Below are 24,992 nucleotides of genomic sequence, written 5' to 3'. Positions count from 1 at the left end.
ATGTATAAGTCAGTCTTAAACAGAAGGGGGAGGGTGCAAAGTGAATCCTACCACATACTGCAAAACAAATTAATTTTGTGGTTTTTTTCAGTGACAGTGGAGCCTTGCTACATCTACTCAAAAGCAGTTTGGGCTCCGGAATCTTGGCGATGCCCAACGCCTTCAAGAACGGCGGTCTAGGGTTCGGCATAGTCGGCACTGTCATAGTCGGAATCATCTGCACACACTGCGTCCAGATGCTGGTCTGTATCTGTGTTAGATTTTAGTTCTAGGAAAAGCTTATCTACAGCACTAGCCATAATTAACCACAACAATATAGCTCTGAACTAAGGTTTTCCACTAAGGTTTTTTAGATGCAGTCTTTGATTTTTACAATTGAAACTTGGTTGGTTCCAAATTTTAGAAGATGTTCCAGTCTACCAATTGAAGAACTGTAATTTACACATTTACCGAAATGAAGGAAACATGATTTTTCCGGACATTTGCCATCGTTCAGTGAAACAAAAAATCAGTAACACTACGTTTCTAGATCTGCAATCTGATCTCTTCTTCAGGTAAATAACTAACCTAATACATAATTACAAAATAGGTTAAAATAAATAAATCATACCAAAGGTGAAGTCGTAGGTGGTTGGTAGACGAATATGGTGGTGTTGTGACCTGTATTCTGTAGTTCAGTTTTAATGATTAGTGTTGTGTATAGTTTTTTACTAAGTACATGTTTTAGAGTTAGTGAAGTTGACACACAACATGAGGGTTGTGATTCCTGACTTAGGCGTGTCACAACGCTTTGGTATGATTTGTTTATTTTAACCTAGTTTGTAATTATGTATTAGATTAGTTATTTACCTAAAGAAGAGATCAGATTGCAGATCTAGAAACGTAATGTTACTGATTTTTCGTTTCACTAAGCAATGGCAAATGTCCGGAAAAATCCTGTTTCCTTCACAGTCCTTCCATCGTCAAAAATAAACTTCAAACAAAGAATTTACCGAAATGTAAACAATCGATAGTCATAACTCGAGTTGCTAGATCGTCAAGTTTAGATGCACGCTATTCTCTACGTCCAGAAAATGGGTTCCACGGAAATGGAATGTGCAGAATCCCAGTACAAATTCAAAGCAGTAAAAGCGAAATGCGGCAATAAATGCAGCATTTCCTTGGCAGTTGACCTTGCTGAGTCGGCGAATTCGCTCTGCTGCCTCAGCTCGGTCCGCTGCTCACGTTCTTGATGGTAATATCTTCATCCAACCAGAACATCTTCTCGGCTACCTCCTTCCGCAAATTCTGTGACACACAGCGGTACGCGCTACTACGGCAGTTTATCAACGTGCACCTTTAAGTTACTGTGAAATTCAATGAATGCTATCGCAATTTCTATTTCTGCAATTCAGATCTCTTATAAAATCAGAGGAGAAATCTGTGAAACAGGAAACAAGACATTTTGGAAACTATGGGAAAAGGGGTTGGAAAAATTGTTGGAAGCCAAAATCTTAGATACTTTGAACATTTAATGTTGTAGCTTCAGATAACTATCACGGCAGTGGCAAAATAAAATTGAGTTTTTAAATTCCGATGTGGAATAATTGAGGAATTTTGGAACTTTATGATGGACCCAATTATGCATGAAGCTAGAACATAGAACGAAAATTATAGGATTTGAAATCTGGTTAATTTTTTCACCACTACTGAGACATCAAAAGATTTTATAGTAGTATGAAAAGCTTTAGGTGTGATAATGGTAATGCTTTTATAGCGCTCTCGACAACTTGATCTCCTCGGCTTAGATCTATGATTGTGCATTGCTCATGACAAATTATCATTGGCATCACTAAAAACTTACGAGTCTACCATGACATTAGTTTAGCCTTGTGTTGGTCTTTAAACAAGGTAGGAGTACATAAAACACCACGTATCGCGTAACAGGCTTCGCAGAGGTTCATTTTAAAGTTTTAAGTCCGTAGGCCATTGATTGTTGACAGACAATCGTACGGAAAATAAGTCTGCATCCACCGGCAAACAAAAGATGTTAGCATACTGAGTGTGGGTTTTACCACCAAAATTCCGTGGTTGAACATACACCATCATAGAACTCATTCTTGTCTATGTAGTAATCAAATTTCATTAAAAATGTTTTTCTCAAGCTATTTCATCACAAGATACATTCACATTATTGTTCAATAAATTGGGTATCATATCAGTGTTTAAATCATAAACGTCTACACACCAATTCACTGTATTGTTGTTTATGTTAACGTAGTTAGGCTACATGTGTCAATATGTTAACATGTTAAAACTCTTCATTTTGTTTACAAATTTATTTATTCTGCTATTTTCTCGTTGCCACAATGGTTAACCACAAGACCAATGTAAAAATATTCGCTAACGCTCAGCCAAAACGCATGTCGTAACATGCGTCTTCATCAAAATCGGTAATCCTCATGTAGAAATGAAGCATCATGCGCAATTTCAAGTCTATAGGTCAGTTCGAGAGATATAGAGTAGGCATACAGACCGAAATCAAATTTTTCCAAACCCTTGAGTAATAGGCTTCGCTAACGCTCAGCCAGTAATACATATAGTTAACACCTTCCCTTAGGCTCTATACTGGGTGATATTAAGCAGCCTAACACCACATTGCAGCGCCGTAAACAACGTGTTAATTATAAACTGGAACATTTTGAAACTCCAATTCAAAAAGGTACAGAATCTCTAATGAGTGATGCACACAAGAAGCGTACCATATTGAACCCAATTCGGAATTGTAACTACCTTTTAATCTATGTGCTAACTCTGAAATATATGTAACCCAAGGATAAATCTGTTTTGCTAACAGTAGAAACATTATGGAACATCTGAAAAAAAAACACATTTTTTGTTCTCATAGGACAAGAAACTTATAAATTGCACTTAGTCCTGTAAGAATTCTAGCACTTCTTCCGGTGTGACATGCTATTCATGATGGTTAAGGTTAGGAGTAGGGGCCGCCTCCTATCGAGATCCATGAGGAAGAATTAGGGCGCTAATCTCAAAATCATGTCCCCGGAAGAAGGGGAGGCCAGCTCTTAACCAGCCTCCCCAGTCAAAGCAGGCAGGGGGTGGCACACCCTTGTTGAGGCTAGCAACAACCTCTGATAATTAGGGAACGATCCCAACCAAACTCCAACAGTCATCTCCCGCAGTAGACTAGACCTATCTAATTGGCCTTGCACCCCAGAATCTCGATATTTGCAGTTAGTGATGTGCCGGTGCTGGACATCCATAGGGTTGTCCAGATTTAAGTGACACATCGGTTTTTGCTGTGCCCAGTGGTGGATTCAACAGGAAGGTATAAACCAGCCTGCTGAGGTACAAACAAAAATGTTGCTGCAGTAATGAAAAAGACGATAGTTTTGAATGTCAAACATCTAAGATGGATACAAGGAAGCGAATCGTAGAGCTCGTAATTCACGAAACACCTGTTGTCCAATTATTCACACGTACTCCTACTCCCATGACGGACCAAGTCCTTGTCCGGTTTGTCGCTATCGGCGGACCTTCCACACATCATGCCTGCGGCAGGTCACAGATAACACGGACAACTCTCCCTCATTACCTCGATGCTGATGGCCGCACGGCCTCCACTACCTGACAGGTGTCGTGGCGGTCCTTGTCTAGCTGCAAGTGTCCTGAACCGATTTCACAATCCTTTGAATGGGTAAAGTGAGTCACAACGTTGTTTATGCACGAATTTGATTTATGGCGAACGGTCTAGCTGCAAGTGACCTGAACCGATTTCACAATCCTTTGAATGGGTAAAGTGAGTCACAAAGTTCCACTCGTTGTTTATGCACGAATTTGATTTATGGCGAACGGTCTAGCTGCAAGTGACCTGAACCGATTTCACAATCCTTTGAATGGGTAAAGTGAGTCACAACGTTGTTTATGCACGAATTTGATTTATGGCGAACGGTCTAGCTGCAAGTGACCTGAACCGATTTCACAATCCTTTGAATGGGTAAAGTGAGTCACAACGTTGTTTATGCACGAATTTGATTTATGGCGAACGGTCTAGCTGCAAGTGACCTGAACCGATTTCACAATCCTTTGAATGGGTAAAGTGAGTCACAACGTTGTTTATGCACGAATTTGATTTATGGCGAACGGTCTAGCTGCAAGTGACCTGAACCGATTTCACAATCCTTTGAATGGGTAAAGTGAGTCACAAAGTTCCACTCGTTGTTTATGCACGAATTTGATTTATGGCGAACGGTCTAGCTGCAAGTGACCTGAACCGATTTCACAATCCTTTGAATGGGTAAAGTGAGTCACAAAGTTCCACTCGTTGTTTATGCACGAATTTGATTTACGGCGAACGGTCTAGCTGCAAGTGACCTGAACCGATTTCACAATCCTTTGAATGGGTAAAGTGAGTCACAGAGTTCCACTCGTTGTTTATGCACGAATTTGATTTATGGCGAACGGTCTAGCTGCAAGTGGCCTGAACCGATTTCACAATCCTTTGAATGGGTAAAGTGAGTCACAGAGTTCCACTCGTTGTTTATGCACGGATTTCATTTATGGCGAACGGTCCAGCGGGTGTGGCTAAGATGGCCTTGGGCATTCAGGATCTCCTTTGAACCATTCCAGGAATGACTGAAGGGATGTGTCCTGGAATTATCGCAGGAGAATACAAACCATTATGAATTCAAACCAGGATTCTATTGTATGGTCCAGCAATGTTTGAATATTCAGAGAAACGCTCTTATTTACGAAGAACGCCCATGATACCCCACTGATTTATTCGAAAACAACATTTAAGATTCGGGTCCTGGTGCAATTCCCCTGGGGTTTCGTTATTTATGAAGGTTGGGTAGGTCTACTGATCGGTTATGCAATGATGAAATAATTTTATTTACTGCACACATTTGAGTTTTACTGCATACAAAACTAGAGCTTTTTGTCTAAGAGGAGTTGTAAAGATGCACCATGCGAGATGTGGACATTGATATATTTACAGAAATGTTGATAAGAAATTGTGATTGGTGCTTAGCATTAGGACGTTTCCCTATGGTTTAAGTACTCACATGATTAGAAAATGTTGATCTTAACAATGTAATGGCATATCCTTCCTTATAATTCTGCTTCTAATAAAATGTTTTTCACAAAGAAATATTTTTTATATTAAAATGTACACGTCTTTGATGCTGCATAATCTTTGCTCAAACAGTGAATTCCATGATTACTAATGCAGGATCTCCGGAGAAACAGTAATGGGCTATAATATTACGTGTATTATAATGTTGTAATGTATTTAATACGGTTATACGAGGCATGGGCGTATATAAGAGGGGGCCTTAAGGGACCCAAGCTCCCTATAAAATTTTGAAAGACAAACATTAAAATTGCACCCAATAGCTTGTTTAAACTATGACACATTTATTAAATCTTAAAGCCCAACAATTTCCCGGTGGAAGAATCTCGAGCCCTGATTTTGTAGGGTATTCTACACCTAAATCACCCAGTGTGCCAGCCCCCTCCGAAATAATTTCTATATACGTCACTGATACGAGTTAACGTAATAACGATAGTTGGGTAACTCAACTGTGACCTCAACTTTACAGCCCACGAAGTGTTATTTATGTTTTGGGATTTCCCAGAAGAGATGTGACTCCCGATGGCTTCTGGGGAACCCGTTACAGATGAGTGTCCTGTGATGTCTTCAGGATCTAGATGACGTCATAATGCGAGGTCAGCCGGGTCCAGCGGTACGTCTGGTCCAGCGGTGAGACTGGTTCTGAGGAGTTTCCAGACGGGTCGGCATTTTAAACGTATCTAATGAAAGGTTCTTCGAAGGCCATGAGTCACTAAGCGTTTATTTATTGGAAAAGGGATTAACTTTGCTTTTTACATGGAAATTTCTACTTTTACTGAGAACTAGATATCTCACCTCGCTCTACCCTTTTTCTAGTTCCTGGATATGAGCCAAACGCATGAGTTTTGTTTTTTTTATATCTTTGCATATTGGTCTTTTCCTTTCTTCATTGTTTTAATGTCATATTTGACAGCTATGCTTGTATGTTTTATGTTTCACCTCGGGATAAATATTCTGCATTGATATTGTCCTAACAAATTAGTGCTTTCCAACAAATGCATTTTAAAGTTTTATTAGTTTCACTGATGTTTTGTGTTTACAATATTCAGTGGCGTAGATAAGGGGAGTGTCCAAGGGGTCCGAACCCCCCCCCCTAAACCATAAAAAATTTTAATAAAACATAACCATAAACAAGTAATTTGTAATAAAACATTTTAAATCAATGACCCGCCGTTGTTTAAGCATTTAATACCTTTCTATTTTCTACTATGTGTTATTAGTAATTTATTTACCACAAGTACAAATTCGGGGAAGCAACATTGTACAAGTTTTATTAGAGGATGTTTTATCGCTGTTTGTACGTGGGAATTTGTATTACAAGGAAACGTTCACGTCACTGTGTTGCTTATCTATCTGGAATAGATTCTTGGAAATGAGCGTTCTTGTGTATTTGCTTTTGGCCTAAGCACTAGAGTTCAAATGTGTTGAAACCCAATACAATTAAAGGAGTGTTCATACTCATGTGTAATGGTTGTGTAATATCTGATATAGTCAAGCAAGAAATTAATTCAATAAATACAATATGATATATTGGGCGTAGCATAGTAATAAAGAATCTGGTGATAGAAATCTCACAATTGGAAAAATAAAAATAGTTTAAGAGATTGAACATTATTAAAATGTTATATTTTTCATAACGTCACCATTGCCTTTCTCGCCCCTAACCAACGTTCATTACAACCATATTATGTAACTTTTAAATTACGTACCGATCAGCAATTTTAAGGGTAAACAATTAATTACTGCCCCTTAAAGGCAATGAAAAGCTCAATTACAAATAAGAACAATAGTTAATTCCTTGTAGAAAGACTCCAAAAACACAACCTTGTTAACCGTGTGTTAAACTCTGGATACGATCTTATGACAAATTTCAGAGGAATAGAGAGTCAAAGTTAATAGATGGTGAAGAATAAACCTCGTGTTTTGTCAAATAGATTAAAATATAAAATAATGAAATCGTATATTAGCTACTCTTATGCATAAACATGCGACTTCTGTAATAATAAAAAAATTTAAGCTGTTTGACCTTAATTGTTTGAAAACTTCTTCAAAGATTTACAGTTTTCAATATAATACAGCTATTTCAAGACAATTTTGCTTAAAACTAATCCGGTTTCAAATGATCTAGTATTAATTATATGAATGGGTTTGAACCCTTGGATTCTGCTACAAAATGACAAAAAAAACAAATGACTATATATGTACCATAGTATACAAAATGGATGAGTTAAGGGCTCCAATATAATAGCATTTCTTAGCATTTGGAACTGACATACTGAAAATACTGAATTTCAAACATTTAATTACATTTAATACATTAACACTCCATCCATCCTCCAAGACCTACCATAACTAACTCAATGCTAATATCGTTTCTAACAATTTAGTATTTTTAGCTACGCTTTATATTTAAACGTTTCTATGTTCGTATATTGTTTGTAAGCTATGATTGCTACCTTTATGAAGTGCCTAGTACCTGCTTGTAAACAATATACCTGGTTTTTATCTCTGGCTGGAAAATGTCTAGGCTATCGGGTTAACTGACTCTGGAGCAAGCAACGTAAAACCGATAAGTTTCTTCTATAAATAAACTTATACACCGAGAGTTCATATTTAAAATACAAAATTTCAAGCTAGGTTGAGAAATTGACAACACTTTTCTCATTGAACACTATTATATAAGAAGGAAAATACGTTTCGTGATAGAAAAGAATATTTTTGTTCTAAATAGTACAAAATATTATTATGTATTATTAATGAAACGCTTTATGGTAATCAAGTCATAAAAATAAATAAAATTAAAAATTAAACTATGTCTGCGATTGTTAATTTATTTCATGTAATTTGATACTGTTATTTTTAAGGGTTTAAAAATCATGGAAATGCCAAAAAATGTTACTAAAAATTTATTTCCGTATTTTATCGATTTTGATTCTCAGATTTTGTCTTGAAGCTATATTATTTACTAGTAATCACTTATATTCAAATTAGTTTGAATTAAATTTTGAAGCGTCTGTGATCTAACGAGTAGATATTGAGTAGGTAAGGTTTTGCCGTAGTTTCTTTCGATCAATTATGGAGGTATGACAAAACATCAAAATGTAAATGTAAGACTCAATTAATTGGGATCTTCATTTAATTTTAAGTTTTGACACTTCTCAATGTGATAATATTATCATTTACGGCATCGAGGGTGTTCACAAACTTCGCGATCAGTTTTCGAAATGTTTAAAATAGTTTCTTAGTGATCCAAAGTTCAACGACTCTTCAAACTGCAAGTCACAGAAACCAATATTTACTACTAATATTTTGTGGCGAGAAACTTTAAGTATCATCAATGTTAGCCGAGTTCTCGTGAATAGTTAACTTATATGAAAACATTAAAAAAAAATGTGGAGCGTGCCTATAAAACTTACGTAGGTCTCTTAGGATAATTTTAATGCTTAAAAAATTCCAAATGAAATAAACATTTTCATTATAAGTATATAAATGACGGATTTTCAGTGGTTAGCCTGATAATAGGTAAGACGAACATGAGTATAACATTCCAATCTGATCTGTAGTTTAGGAGATTTCGTGATTAATCAGTCAGTGGCATTTATGTACGTAAATATGTATAGCATGTAAAAGTATACGAGGAAAACATTGACGTAATATGATTCTTATAAGCATATTTGTTTGGCCAAAAACGCCATTCTAAATCGGAGGTTTATAGCTTCTGCAGACAACTATACCATTTTATGATCTTCATCTTGTTAGCTGGAATCAGACTCACAAGAAAAGGGGATAACGATGTTTCAAAAAAAATGTTGATAGCGTGGGGTGTATTGATAAATTACATTGCATAAACAAGATTAACTGAATCTTTTCTGCCCACAAAAGTTTCCAAACAGATCAACAAATATTTTTTTATTCACATATTGTTCAGTTATAAAAATTACTGTTTCTATATAACTTGCTCAGCTTGATAAATTGCCAAGAAGTTTTATTTAGAGTACTATTTAGAAAATTTTCCTCTGGAGTACCCCAGAATCCCCCTTCATACTGGGAATTATTACATACCCCCAGGCCCCCCCCCGGTACTCCCCCAAGCTGAGTTTTGTATCTACGCCACTGGCAATATTTACCTAGCGCGCCAGTAATATTTTCATCTTTTAGACAATGCCATAAAAATAGGAAACTATTTCATTAAATTATTTAAGTTAAATTGTATTCCCAAACCTACTTTTTAGTTAAAACTGCTTATATATTTTTAGTTAAAAGTGCTTATACATCCAAACTGTTTCATAGGTAGGCTAAGAATTAAGAGACAACACTTCTTTCGTCATGGCATGGGTTATTCTTGATTTGTTGCCCACTAATATTGTTCTATGGATATTACAAAGTCCCACTTTGAAAAACTATTAGTTTATATTATTTGTAATTTACACACACATCTAAGTAAAAAAGGTTATAGTTCAGCAAATTACATTTATTTGTAGATTTGTGCCTAAACTACAATAATTTAATACAGCTCAATTTTTTTCTTTGAAATACTCGTAAATAAAATATAAAAGTAATTTTTTAATGCATTTTGCCTATCAAAAAACTAAACTTTATACTCAAGTGATTTTGAAGGTACATTGGGATTAAAATGCAATATAGTAATAAATAAAAAAAATAATAAATCATTTATTTCCCCAAAAATACAAACTGAATATTACAACGTAATATTACAGCCACTGATTAAAATAAGTAACCCTACCGATAGGTACATATCTTAACCTATTTATAATACCAGCACAACTCAAATACAAAAAAATGAAAATTATGTTCTACTTAATTTTCTTCTAATTGGTACTGTGCCTTAGATTAATACAACATAGAAAGTATGTAAAATCATTCTAGATTTGTTTAAATTTTTTCTTTAATATTAATAATTAGTCCAAATAAATTGTATACAATAAGGGAATGTATGTACCCCACAAGACTGCCTGTGCTGGGGTACTGTGTACCAAAAGAGTAAAAAATAAAAATAGCGGAAACGAGGAAGAATTAAATAGTAAAAATTAGATATTCCAGCTTATGTAATAAAAAATACAAAAAGTTAAACTTAAAACTAAAATATATAAATATTAAATACCGTAATAATAATAAATAATATTATATAATAATAATATGTTATTAATTAATTAATATTTTTATTTATTATTATTGTATTATTATTAATATTTATTTATTTTCTGATTAAAATTTCGTTTCAAAGTTAAAATTTAACATAATTATTGAGCTGTATCAAAGAAAGGGATTTATGCATGATTTACAATTAATTAATATCTTAGGCTTAAACATGTGGCATTAAATATCTTTAACAATTATCTTACAATTCTCTGGTGTAAATATTTAAATATTATTATATCATAGCAGACTAGACTAGTCATACACTAATTTATTATCTTACACATACATTTAATATCATCCTGTCCGATCAACCATACTCAATTTTTTTTAGAAAACATATGTCTATTTTCCGACTATTTTTGACCAAGTCAGGCAATAAATTATATGTCCTCGAAGCTATATAAAGTGAAGGGGTTTGCGTTTTACTTTTACGATTCTTTATGCCCCATTCAATATTATTTTGGACTATATAAAGCGTTCTAATAATTCTGAACGATAATTATATTTATAATATGTATTTTAGTGATAGGTTATATCCATTGTGGAATTAGTTCTCTCAAGTATTTTTCATTGGCATTCCTTATATTTCCAAAAATTATTCTATTTTTAGCTTTCTTTCGACAGGTTGTACATTGGCTAGTCGTTGGAAATCTCTCTCCCAGATTTGTTGGAAAAATCTATGCCAATTATTGTGTCTCTAACAAACAAAACATTAGGATAAAATTCATGAGGCATTTTGGAAATGTGATAAATTTTCAAAATCTTGCCTTATTTTCTTAACAAGCAATTCTGAAATCAATGTATTCTATAATTTGCCATTTATCTTTTGCACAAATGATATGATGCGATGAATTATTATTCAAAGAGTTAAAATCATGAATGAAGGGTAAAAACCACACATTACTAACATCCTGCCATTCTGGTTGTTATTCTCGGACGCCGTGTCAACATGGCGGTAATTGTTCACTATTACGGTGGCAACACCCGGCTCTGGCCCCGGTGTGTATCACGTGACGTGGTCACGTGACCTCGGGCCGGGGGACAACAATCGATTGTTGTCCGTCTCAAGGTCATCTCGCTGAGAAATGGTCGCAGCTTCGTTTTTATTCCGGCAATTGTTACCTATTCCAGGCGCTTGTTTTGCAAATAGCGTTTAATAACTGTGTAATTGTTTCTCCAAGCGACGAAACAATCGAGGAAGGCGTGGTTTATAGGTTATTTTACATCTTGACTTTATAGAGTCGAGTTTACATTGTCAGCTGTTCCCGGGCAAATAATTGAATACGTTATTCTAACTAGAACGTTTCGGAGAAACACGTCTTTTGTAGTTGTAAAGGCCAATAATGGAATTATCATCACTGTAGTTAATCAGATTAGGCACCAAGTATGGCAATTAAAGTAACTGACTGTGGTGCTAGCTGACATATCCTTCAACACCTGAGCTTATAAACCTATTGTGAGCGGTTTACTGCCAGTCTGTGCTTTCTAGGTTATGTTTACAGCTGTCGGATTAATCTCAACATTGAGATTACGCATCACTGTTTTTGAATGTCTGAGGATTTTATTGAGATAGCTTTAACTGCGTACAAGGTTTCAGGAATTAGTTAGGTTACGATGTTTTGCAGGTTGGTGTAATTTAGATTTTGACCTGCTCCTCAAGTTTCAGGCAACCCGTTTTCAGCGGGTTTTTGTGTTCCAATATTATTGATATCAAACCAGATGTTTGCGAAAGTCGGTTTTATTTTTTTACCTGACCACGAATATTTAAAAAAAAGCCTGACTGGAGGATACCTTTTTAATGTAGTAAAATCCATAACCACAACACAATTATGAAAGTTACAAACATAGTTAAAATGTTACAAATCATAAAATTTGGTTTTAAACACATTGGTTAGTACTAACTACTCAAGGAATGTACTACAATAATTGGAATATTTTAAATGACTCATTTCTTTTCTGTAACTTCTTGTGTACTCCTGTTAATGTTTTTCTGATACCCGTGGTATCCAATAAAGTTAAACTCGTTAGATATAAACAACGATAGATTCTTTTTATTGTTTTTCCATCGATGACGTCACTTTTAAGGAAACTATTATGTATCTATTCATAATCATTGGTGACGTCAGGTTTACCACAAACTAAAGATATTTTTACAGAAATATCTTTACTAAGGGATTTTACGCTGTGGCAGCATAAATGTTGTGAAGTAAAATGACTCAATGAGAAGCCAAACTTAGAGTTTGTCTTGGATTATTTAAAGGACATTTGAGATTTCAACCCATTCTTTCAGTTAAGCCCAATTTTTGCGCAATTTCAGGATGGTGTTGAGTCATAAATCCAACGTAAACCTCCACAAATTAAGAATGAAACATTGGACCTAGTCTCTACAGATTTTTATGAAATAAAATTATTAAGATGTTTTCCGAAGGCAAATGTTTGTGTAGTAACTAAATGGGTTTTCCTTAGCGAATGATGGGTTTTCCAAACAACAGTAATATGTATTTTATTTCTGGCATAAATCTTTTCTTGAAACTTTAAGAATAAAAACAATGTAAGTACAGTAAGTAACGACGACATAAACTATTTTTTATAAACTCTGCAATATGCATACTGCGTACGTATACCCACTCAGTACAGTCTGTGTAAACATGCGTATTTATCGTGATTTAACTTTAATTAAATGTACCTATGTATGGGAACGTGTTTAAACAGACTGTACAGTTAGGTGTACATCTCGTGCACGGTTATTATGAAAAATAGGAAGAAATCAACTTAGAGAGATTCCGTCCTTACTTGATAAAACCAGCATTCTTCCAGATTTGTTGCCGCTATCTTTCTGATTACTTTACTATCGCTTGAGGATTAGCGTAATCTCTAGAGTAGTCCAAGAGAGAAAAATGTGAGTAACAAAATCTGAAAAAAATATGTCAAGTATGTAGTTTAAAATTTTGAATTTGAATCTTTTTTACCATCTCTGTAATTTCGGTTTCGGATTTGAATTCATTTGGATTCGTATGTTGATTTAATTACTTAAGTTAAACCTTGCAGCAAACTTATTTTAAATGTTGTAACTTTATTCTCGGTTCCTTGAAAAACACCTCGACGGGGGTTGACATGATCACATTGACAGCGTTTGCTCTAGAGTTAGATAAGGCACTTATGCCTTGCGTAACCTAGCATAATTCTGTTCCCTCATCTGAAGCAGGGCATAACCCTTTGTGGTAGTTCTTCTAAATACAAGCTGGAAAAGGTATTTAGACTTCAAAAAAGAGCTGTCAGAAACATTGGAAACTGGAAGCTAGAAAGTCGTGTACAGAAGCATTCAAGAAGCTTAGACTTTACCCTGCCTCTATATTTTGGAGGTCGTCCTGCACTGGAGGTCAAAGTACGCTTTGCCTCAAGGCAGGGATGTTCACTCTTATGAAACTAGAGTTGGTGACATTTATAGAACTCAACAAAATAGAAGTACAGTCTTTAAGACACATATTCAGTGTTTCACGAATTGGTGTCAAAGAATTAATTTCCTCCCTGGTAGCATAACAAAATCAAAACCGGTACCTTTACAAAACACGTTTAAAAAATGTTTTTGTGTCAGGTGCCTTTTACACAGTTAAAGAGTGTATCCAAAGCCGCTGGAATAATCGGTAATCAACCCCCATCCCGATATGCTGGTTTTAGGAGTGTTAATGGTGGTATGACTGTTAAAGAGATGTATGTATGCATGTGTGCGTGCGAGCGCGCGCGCGTGCGTTTGTGGATGATTAGGTTGTTTGTAACATAATTGTAATTGTACTATCGCAAAAAAGAAATTATTAATATTATTCTAAGAACGAATTAAAACTATAAGTTCAATATTTTTACACATCTTGTTTTTATATTAACTATCTATAAATCTTTATGAAAAAAGAAATTGTTGGTTGTGGAATACACACAGCTTAGTTTTTTTTATCGACAGAGGAACTTCTCCTAATAATGAAAATGATTATCAACTACCGCTGATTTTGGTGGAAGTCGAAAAGAGAGGGTATAAAAATTGTTAAAAATATGAAATGAGAATTTTTTATCAGATTTTTTTCCTAATAAACTTAAAATCGACCGTCAGACACATAAATAGTAGTTAAATCACCGTCAGAAAACTAGGCAATGAGACTGAAAATCATTAATTTAAGGGTCTGTACATGACTAGATGGCCCTGATTCATTTATGTACATGTCTGACAGTTGTTTGTAAGAGTGTCAAGCCGAGAAAAATATGGTCGTAGAACAATTACCCTTTTGATACCATTCCATTTCGACCTCCGCAAAATCTTCTGCGGCTGATAATCAATTTGATTCTTAGAGGACATTTCTTTGTCGATTTTAAGAAAGACAAGGTAGTAAGCTTATCAATTTTAAATTGGCTCTGGCTCTATTGGAGTAAAAGCCACAGTACAGAAAGTCGTGGTCGTTTTTTAAACAAACGAAAGGCCAATTTGTTTTACACGATAACGACCAAACGATTTGATACAGATATATATATATATATATATATATATATATATATATATATATGCGTTGCACATTTTCTAGATACAAAAGGAAAACACTATTCATTGTTATTATTGGCTGTAATATTGAGGTCATATACTGTCCCATTAAACTTAACTCGAAGAACCAGTACCTAAAATTGTCATGGTTTGAAAAATTGTATTTGCAGTATTTAATGTAATAGAACTGATTTTCTTCGAGCAGAATCACTTAGGACGGATTCAGAATTAATAAATATTCTAGGTTTTTACAATATATAAACTTGCAATGGTGTTTTGAAATAAAGAACGGAATATTTAAGGTTAAGATGCGGAATATTGCAGAAATACGTAAGCACGAGTGTATTTCAATAAGTCATTAAATATTAATTACTAGTAATTAGTTAGCAAAAGTGGCGCAAGTGTCAGTCTTTAGGTATTAATTTTAGGATAGGTTTGCCAACTTGCGAAGAGATTGAATAATGAACAACTTACATAAGATTTAGCACAAGTTTATTGGTTGTTCTTTATAGATAGTAATATTTGAACATTCGTATATGAGAAGAGGATATTAATGTATAAGAAACGTGCCCTTTATTTGGCAATGTTATGAGAAATTTAAAAAGAAAAATTTACAGAAAATGAGCAAACATATTTTGGAAATTTAAAGCAATTCTTATGTGTGTTTATTAATTTAAGCATCATAGCAATATTCAGCTCTCCAAAATGTAAAATACAGCTAATTGATATTCAACGGTATCATGTTGGTAGAACTAATATTATGAATCTTTATTACAGTCTTTTTAAGTAAGTTTTTTACAGCCCATTATCATTAAGGAAACTTTACCATTGGAATTAGTCTTTAATCAGTGATGCAGACAATAAGCATGCCATGTTGAACCCTATTCGGGGTTGCTAGTTCTTTGTAATAAGTGTTTGTAAGTTAACTCTAAAATACATGTAACCCAATGATAAATATATCAAACCATTATAAATGGTCATCATTTATGTTGGGATAACATAAAAGTCTAAGGAGAAATGTGTTTCCGAATATTTTAGAAATAACTAGAAGGAGAGCGATTGGTCGGTAATTTGATACCTTAGTTCGTCTTAATGACAATAAAATTTACATTAACGTTCACATTTGCGTTTGCTGTAGTAATCGAAAGTACTTCCGAAATTATTTAGTTTTTGTCATTCGCTTCTTTAATAATTGATAAATTTTATTTTTATTCAAACAATTTAAATTGATGCTTTAGGGTTATTTTAGTTCTAAGGTAACAGCTTTTTATGACTGCGGTATCTTTGAATCCTTGAGTCAGTTTTTCTTGACAATTCAAAAAAGTGCTCTATTGGCCTTAACAAATTAGCAATGCTGGTGGTGAAAAAGTGCAAGATTTCCCCGCAAAGCAAACAAAGGTGTCCTTAATTTTTAATGATTGCAAAATCCTGTTTGTCGTACAATTACACATGGGAGGAGTACTGCACTAGATTTTATCTCTCATAATGAGATGTCTTACTTGGTGCGTTCGTGGACAGAGTTATCCATCTTCTTGCAGCCATAATCCTTGACATTGTCACCATTTCTGGCAGCCTCTCGATTTAATCGAGCAAGGACAGCAGTAAACCTGGATACGAGTCCTGAGCCATTGCTAACAGGTCCTGCTGTGGAGGCGGACCACGAGTCCTGGCCCCTCACATTCCAGCGTACACTCGGAGTTAGTTCTAGATCAGAAAGTCAAGAACAAGAGACTGATGATGATGCGTGATTAGGAACTGGCTTTAAAATGATGTCCAGGTGAAATAAAAGGTACTATGCGTAAACTATAATTTATCTCATGATTTGGATGTTCCTACTTCAGGATTCCACAACTATCGAAGAAACTGAGCAGTTTTTGTTCAACTACAAGAATAGTTAGATACATTCTGATCTGTGGCAAGAGCTAAAATGCTTTCAACTTGCAGTGCTTCAGAATCATTCCTGGAATAAGTGGTTGTTATCTTGGAGCCCGCAGGTAATAATTCTTGAAATGGTGTAGAACTTGACCCAAGAAAGAACTCTGTTGATTGATTTGGGATTCAATACATCAAAACTAAAGAAAGAAAAAAATGGACTCCATATAATCTCGCTGTGCGTTAGTGAACATTACATTGATCTTTTGGGTAACGTAAAATAGCAAAAACGCGCAATAAACAAATGAACAAACAAACTGAATACAATCAAGTGACATTTTTTGGTAAGTTACTCAACACGTAATGGAGTTTCTCTGTTCAAATTTTTTGTGTCTTTCTTTACGTTCTGTCAGATTATTCTCTACACTCTGTTTATTCACCGATTTGAAACTAATTGCTGTGATGGGATTATCTTTAAATTTTGAAATTTAAAGATAATCCCATCACAGCAACTAGTTTCAAATCGGTGAATGTCCAATGGAAGACGATAGTTGGTAGCCAGAATATGGAGAACAAACCATTAGAATCTCCAGGAAGAACAAGCATGATTCTAAGAATACTCTTTGCGTACGAAAATTCAGCTTTGGCCAATTTCTAGTTTTCTCCGCCTACGGTCTCGGAAAGAAATTCACAGCCTGGCGGATCTAATCCTATCTCGTGCACGCATTTACATGCAAAATACGGCTCGTTACTCTGTATTCCTAGATAATAGGCAATGAAGATTGCTATAACTCTTCTTAATTTCAATCACTATCTAAATAATTAATTGCTTGTTCACTATTTTGTAGTTTTTTTTTCACTATCAGTATCTTTTAGAAAAACTAGACATTCAAGAATGTCAATTGGTGGAATTGTTAAAATTTTTATTTTTGTGAACATTTGTTTACAGGAATCTCTGAATTTCAGGTTGAACATTGTCCTTACGATCCTTTTCTAAATAAAAAAAATTGAGTTTGGCTCTATATGAATTCCCCAAAAACATCACCCCGTATCTCAAGTGCGAATATGCATAGGCGTAATGGACTGTTCTGACACTACCATATTTGGCTGACCCTGCATTAACTTTGACAACAAATTAAGTAGAGAGCTTCACATGCTGGCCAAGTATGAGAAATTATCCCTCAATTTCAGATTTTGATCGACTAACAATGCTTAAAAGACACTCTCAAGATGTCTTCAAATTTCACTTCGACGTCAGGGCTATGTAGTGTTGAGAAATGTAAGAGTGGGCTTTTGTTGCTTTTTCATACAATCCCATTTATTGTGAACCAATTCGAGCTTCTAATAATGTTACTTTTAGACTAGTGTTAAGTTCTTTTATGTCTTTATTCGAGACAAGTGATTAAAATAAAGACGTAAGACTGCATGAGGTTTAACAGTACTCTCATGGGAAAACCCCAAGGTAATTTTATTGCAGCCGGCTCATAAGCGCTTATGTTCCAATCTCCACCGACTGCATCATTTTTCACAAAAATTGAGATAATCACAGGGTTATCTCAATTTTGATATGATATAAAATACAACAATTTGAAGATCGTTGTGGGAAATAAAGATTCTAATAACGTAGAAAAGAAGAAGAAACTTTCAAGGATCGAAGACCAAATATACAAAAGGAGATTCCAGTATTACATTTTTTATTCTTGTAAATTAAGTACATACACATAATTTTATTTATTATTTAACCTAGGAAATTAGAACAAGTGAGAAATGAATTAATGGTTAAGGGATTGAAAACTTATATTTAGTTTATATAAGGAGTATGAAGTTAAAAAGATTCATGGGCCAAGATAAATCCAAAGATAGGCAGATTTAAGTGTTCGAAATCAGTGGATCTAGAAAATCAAATAGTATGTCTTTTAAAACTAAAGAGAAGAGAGAATCCTTTGACCTGGGAGGTTAGTTACTGGAGTGATGTTGAAGATAGGTGATTAAACGGAAGTATGGGACTGAAGGCTGTGAGAATTGAAAGCCCTTAAAACCACATAATTCACTATGGGGGTCTTCAGAATGAGACCCAACTAATAACAAAAAAATCAGTAAGGCAAAAATACTTAGTCCATGGATTAATAAAACACTTATACTACTTATCTCAAAGAGAGCAAAAATTATACAAAATTGCTAAAAAGCGACCATACGATATAAATTTTACAGCTTATTATAAACGTTTTTGTAAAAAATTTGCAATTTAGAGATAGATAAAACCAAAAATGAATTTTTCGCAAAGGGAAAAAAATTAGTAATTGCAATGGAGATGTATCACAACAATGGAAAGTAATCAATGGTATATTTGGTGAGGCTTCAATTAAATGCGTTAACAAAATAGAGCTGTGTGATGGGTCAGTAATCTTAGAAACCAAGGGAGATTGCCGAAGAGATAAGTAAGTACCTGATAAGAGTTACAGACTGATCTAGTGAAAGAGGGCCGACCTTGTACAGTCACAGCACCAAATACTTTTCGAGGTAATTGGAATTGTAAAAAAACTTAAAAATAAAAAGTCGCTGGTATTGATGGCTTTAATGTAGAATTGATTAGAAAATGTCATCGATTTGATTGCTCCTGCATTGGTATACATAATCAATTTGAGCTTCCAAAATGGAGTTTTTCTGAAAACCTCAAACAGAGCATTGTCAGTACCAATTCTTAAAAAAAACAAATTCAATAAAATTAGACAATTTAAGACCGATTAAGCCTTCTTTCAGTTTTCTCTACAATTATTGAAAAGATTGTAATAATTCGTCTAGTCTCTTTTCTCAATAATAGAAGATTTTTCAGTACATACCAGTTTGGGTTTACAAAGGGGAAAATCAACAGAGGACGCTCTCATTGACATAACTAACTTGATATACGGTAGCTTAAACAATAGTAAATTGACAACTTGTATTTTTGTCGACTTTAAAAAGGCTATTGACCTGGTAAATCACAAAATACTCCTAAATTAAACTTGAGTCAGCCGGTATCAGGGGTTCCGCCTTAAGCTGGTTCAATAGCTACTTAACTGGGAGAAAGCAACAAGTGAGAATAGGTAACCACCTTAGTACTCTCCCTCAATAATTAGGACAGGAGTGCCCCAGGGTTCCGTTATCTCTGCAACTTTATTCTTAATTTTTATAAATTGATTTATTACAAACTAATTTTAAAGGAAAAGTATTTGCATTTGCTGATGATTTGGCGTTGTTTTACTCTCATTCTGATGTAAATTGCTTGGAGATATTATGGCTCATGATATCGCAAAATTACAAAATTGGTGTGAAGCTAACAGAATGTTAATGTTGACAAAAACAAAGTATATTAATTAACCTTAATATACTTTGTTATAGCCTTAATATATTATGTTGTAAGCCTTTCAGATTACAACATTACCGTTCACTTTAAAATTTCATAATTATAATTGTAGTTATATTGATTGCAACTGTCAACATATAGAAAAGGTCAATAACATTAAATATTTGGGTATAGTCTTTGATAGTAGGTTAACATGGGAAAACCATATAAGCGACCTTCATAAGAAATTACGCATGTCAATAAGAAAGTTATATTTTTTGAAAAAAACTGTTGTGATAAAGAACTATTAAGAACATTATATTATGCACTAATCCATTCACGGATGCAGTACGGAATAAATTGTTGGGGTGGGACGTTTAAATATCTAATTGAAAAATTAAGAGTTACGCAAAACTACTTCCTCAGAATAATTTTAAGTAGACAAAAACTGACAGTTCATTTCCACTTTACGTTGATTTAAAAATATTACCGATTTCAACATCTGTTTGTATACAAGGTGTTAAGAACCTTCTTCATTAGAAGCGGGAATAATGGAAACCAAAATTTATTTTACTCTACCCGTAATGTACAACATGGTACAATAAGAATTCCTAAAGTGAAAAAAGAAATGTTTAGGCATTCCTTCCAATACCTTGCACTTAAATATTTTAATCAAATACCAATTTCTTTTAGGACTTGTAATTCATTTTAAAGCAAATTGTGCTAAACTGTTCAACTGGCTTTTATTGCAGGAAGATGTTAATTTTTTTAAATTATGTCCTCAGATAGAATGTAGTTCAGTTAGTTTAGCATGAAATTGAATTTGTATACTTACATATTATTATATTTCTTATTTAATTTAATTTATTTGTTACATGTGTTAAATGATATATTGTTGATTTGGTACGGTTATTGTTAAAATGTAATTGTTATTGTTAAGATTTTATTATTGTTATTGATGTGTCATTATTAGTTTAATTGTTGTTATTCTGTGTTGAGTTATTGATATAATGAATACCGACATGTATATATGTATATATATATGTATGTGCATGTGTGTATATATATATATGTATATATTGTATATGATCTACAGTAAGATTGAGTTAGTGCACTCAGTAACAAGAAGGAAGGAAAAGTTATATATTTGTTGTTGCATTATTTATTTGTTACATGTGTTGAGTGATTATATTGTGATTTGGTACGGTTATTGTTAAAATGTTATTTGTTATTGCTAATATGTTATTGTTATTGTTAAGATTTATTATTATTATTGATGTGTTACTAGTAGTTTAATTGCTGTTATTATGTGTTGAGTTATTAACGTCATGAATACCGACATATATATTGTATATGTTCTACAGTAAAATAAGTTAGTGCAGTCAGTAACAAGAAGGAAGGAAAAGTTAGAACTGGATTAGCTTACCCAGATAGAGGTTAGTTACACACAACACAATACTTGTATCACTTGTATTAATTACCACACAATCACAACTATTAATTTTCACAACACAGCCACTTGTGACAGTTTAAACAAAATATAGGAAAACACAATATGGATAGAATAGTAAATTGTAAATGGATAGTTTAGTATTTATCTCTGATGAATTATGTCACTGAGTATCCAGAGTGACGCCGGCTAATGCATGACTGAATCAGGCACAATTTGGAAAAACCTCTGTCTGAGAGCGAAACTGAACTTTGCTCTCTGAAAACAGGTTGGACAACCAATGAAAATAAAATCACTGTTGGCCGGCGTTATTCAACAATATTTGGATATTCATAGAAAACCTATCAGCTCTGGTTCACGTCAGTAGTATTAAAAAATAAATAAAATAAAAAGAAAAACACTACAATTGGAAGGCTCGATTTTAAATAACTACTTAAGTTGCTGGTCTCTAGATTAAGTGTATTAATATTATTATTAGATTATATCACTGGCCACACTACTGGTAATAGTGGTCAGTAAATTCCGAAAAAGTTTATTGTGAATTATACTTTGTAAATTATTGATGGAATAAATTATTATTATTATTATATTATTAGTATTATAGATTCATTTATAACGGATATCAGTCATAAGGATCTGGAGGCCTAAAATATTCCTTAGTGCTACAGATTAAAGTGTAACTGAAATGTTAAAAATATCTCTCGGTTGGGAGTTTAGAGATTACACAGCCAGTAATGTATTCCAGAAGTCTTAACAACATTTTTGACTCAGCGTCTCTCTAAAACTTACCTTATGTATTTGGGATCTACACTCCAGAACCTGGCTGGTTCAACTCACCTGGACTTTGCAGTTCAGATTGCATTAATATTTTTGTTTATGAGACCCCTCTTCTTCCAAATATTACAAAAAGAAAGTTTTTCCTCGCCAACTTCTACTCAAGGCGATTCTGTTGATTAGTACTTTACAATTAAATTTAGGCACGTTCTACATTTCTACCACGGTCGTACCAATGCCATATACGCCTCACGGCTTGCACAGTGACCTAGACGTGGCCCTAGTTGTGATCACGTCGTCCGCATACGCGCTGCTTATCACTGTTATCAGGACGGCCTGGAGCTGAGAACATTATCGGTCCCAGAGCCAAACCTTGAGGCACGCCACAGCGGAAGTTATGAAATTTCCAGCGGAGGAGAAACCTAGGCCACAGGAAACATTAATAACAAGTGCAGTGAGTAATTATTGGATTGTAATTGGCTTTCATGTGTTGGGAGCAATGGGAATTACCAATCAATTTTCCATCGATGATTCTGTCATGTTTCTAACTCAATGTACAGTATGTTTCTAAGAACAGATTTAGGTGTAATGACGTAATCATGAAGTTGTGATCAAGCATCATATCAGGTATAAATTTATTATATAAAATAAACAGTAGTAAACAACTATAATAATACTCGGTATATTAATGTATTTGTTTGCAAACTTTTAACCGTAGTGATTAAACAATGAAGCTTAAACTTTTTATGAGTTCTGGTCGCGCATAAGCTCGGCTTGGTTATGGCACCATTACATCTCGGCAAAAAAGAAAGAAAAACAATTCAGTTCTTAACCATAATATTGCAACTCGTTTGTTCACACAGTGACCTTCAAATGTCCGAAGTTTTACGATATTTCACAACTGCTCCAGAAGTCGTAATGGCCATTTGTTGAGGCCCTGCGGTAATGAATAGGAACTCTGCACCACATTTCCATTCAGTGTGACCTTCGCGATCCCTGGAGCCGTGACTGTCTCACAATCCTCATTAGTTTCGTCCTTGGGCCAACAGTGGGCGCGTCACCGACCACATTTAGATCACTCAATCAATCAATCACTCGGTCCAAGAGGCGGTGATGTTATAACTGATGGAGCATTCCGTTCTGACTTTTATTTTGCAGACTCTTAGGCACTTTATTTCTATATGGTAGAAGAAACCAATTTACAAGAACAAATCGTAAGTGCATTCATCAAATAAGACTTAAGCACACAAAATTCATCGGAAAAAAACAGTTTATTCACTAGGCCATTTTCAATACCTGCCTTGATATATGTACAATCTATAGTTTACGGTGTATGGCCACTCTATCTATCTAATTTTTATCTAATTTATTTGTATAAGAATATAAATAAGTACTGTTGATTAGTACTTTAAAATTACATTTAGGCACGTTCTACATTTCAACCGTGGTCGTACCAATGCCATACACACTTGCACAGTGATATAGACGTGGTGCTAGTTGTGGTCACGTGATCCACAAACGTGATCTACGCTTATCTAATCTTACCACTGTTATCAGGACGACCTGTTGTAAGGATATTCTTCTTACTATATCAAGACAAAAAAGCATGATAAGATAAGGAAGTACCATATAGCAGTTAATGTTTACTTAGAAGTGATACGTCCAGTTTTCTGTATTTAAAAAACTGTCCTACAGTGGTTATAATTTTGATATATTGGAAACAAAATCCTACAGTTTAACATGGAATCCAAGTCTTAAGAAATCAATCTTATATAAATCTTCATGGCTACCCAGAAAATTTTCAAAGGTACCTTCGGATTGTGGAATTAAAGAAAAATGTGTATTCCCTTTCCTGTAATGAACCAAGTATTTTTGCAATTTAAAGATTCTGATTTGGAAATATATCCTCCATGTGCCCATCCAAGTTTTTTAGTACACCAAAATAGTAGGTCTCATTGATGGAGAATATTTCATTTTTTATCTACAATTAAACACTAAAAACTTTCAAATTTCAAACATTTTCTACACTGTATATTAGTTAAACACAAATTGATGTATAAACCTCGGCACTCTTAACTAATCTTACCTTTTTAATTTTTTTAAATAGTTTTACAATACTAGTACAATCATATCCCGATGACGTTGTGTAATCAGCGATAAAAGATACGGCTAGTCGTAAATAGGTCGTTTAGGTGTATTACAATCATAATTTTATTGCCATAGTAATAAGGTTCGGTTTCCTTAACATGCAATAAACTCTTGCGCACCATAATGAAAAGATACGAAGGACATTTAACTCGTTATTCGTTAAAGACAATAAATAATATTACATCATATTTTTATGAAATGTCAATTTAATCCTCAGAAAGTACATTTATGTTATTTTGCTGTAGTTGATTTGTAAAATAAACTAAACCTATTTTCTATTCATAATTACTGTCTTATTCATACAATATATTGAAAAATCTTTATAAGAGGACTGGGTAGAAATTATATTTAAATTATAAACTAGCAACAGATTCCAAAATTCTGGATGACGACTATACTTTTTCCGTAATGTTGCAATTGCTGTTGATATTAAATAAAGTAATATTAGATTTTTTGTAAAATTTGAAAAATTATTATTTTAACGTATTTATAAGAGAAATAATTTGTATTGTCAAAGGGTGTAATGATGGAACCAAATAACAAATTAGAAATAGAGCTATTAATATTGACCTTATAAAATTTAGAAAATTATAAAATAACCTAGCAT

The 24,992-nt window shown here is 33.9% G+C and overlaps 1 protein-coding gene across 1 annotated transcript in view; it reads left to right on the top strand.

The window, feature by feature from the left end:
* The window catches only part of LOC124361964 (proton-coupled amino acid transporter-like protein pathetic), a 69,415-nt gene that overhangs the window by 17,630 nt on the left and 26,793 nt on the right, over positions 1-24,992 (top strand). The window contains exon 4 of the mRNA XM_046816069.1: positions 92-242. Coding sequence (XP_046672025.1) covers positions 92-242 — 151 coding nt within the window. The remainder of the gene's footprint in view (positions 1-91; positions 243-24,992) is intronic.

This window comes from Homalodisca vitripennis, chromosome 5 (assembly GCF_021130785.1).
Source record: "Homalodisca vitripennis isolate AUS2020 chromosome 5, UT_GWSS_2.1, whole genome shotgun sequence".
Lineage (NCBI taxonomy): Eukaryota > Metazoa > Arthropoda > Insecta > Hemiptera > Cicadellidae > Homalodisca > Homalodisca vitripennis.
The sequence above is the reverse complement of the archived record's forward strand: the minus strand, read 5'-3'. Positions and strand labels throughout refer to the sequence as shown.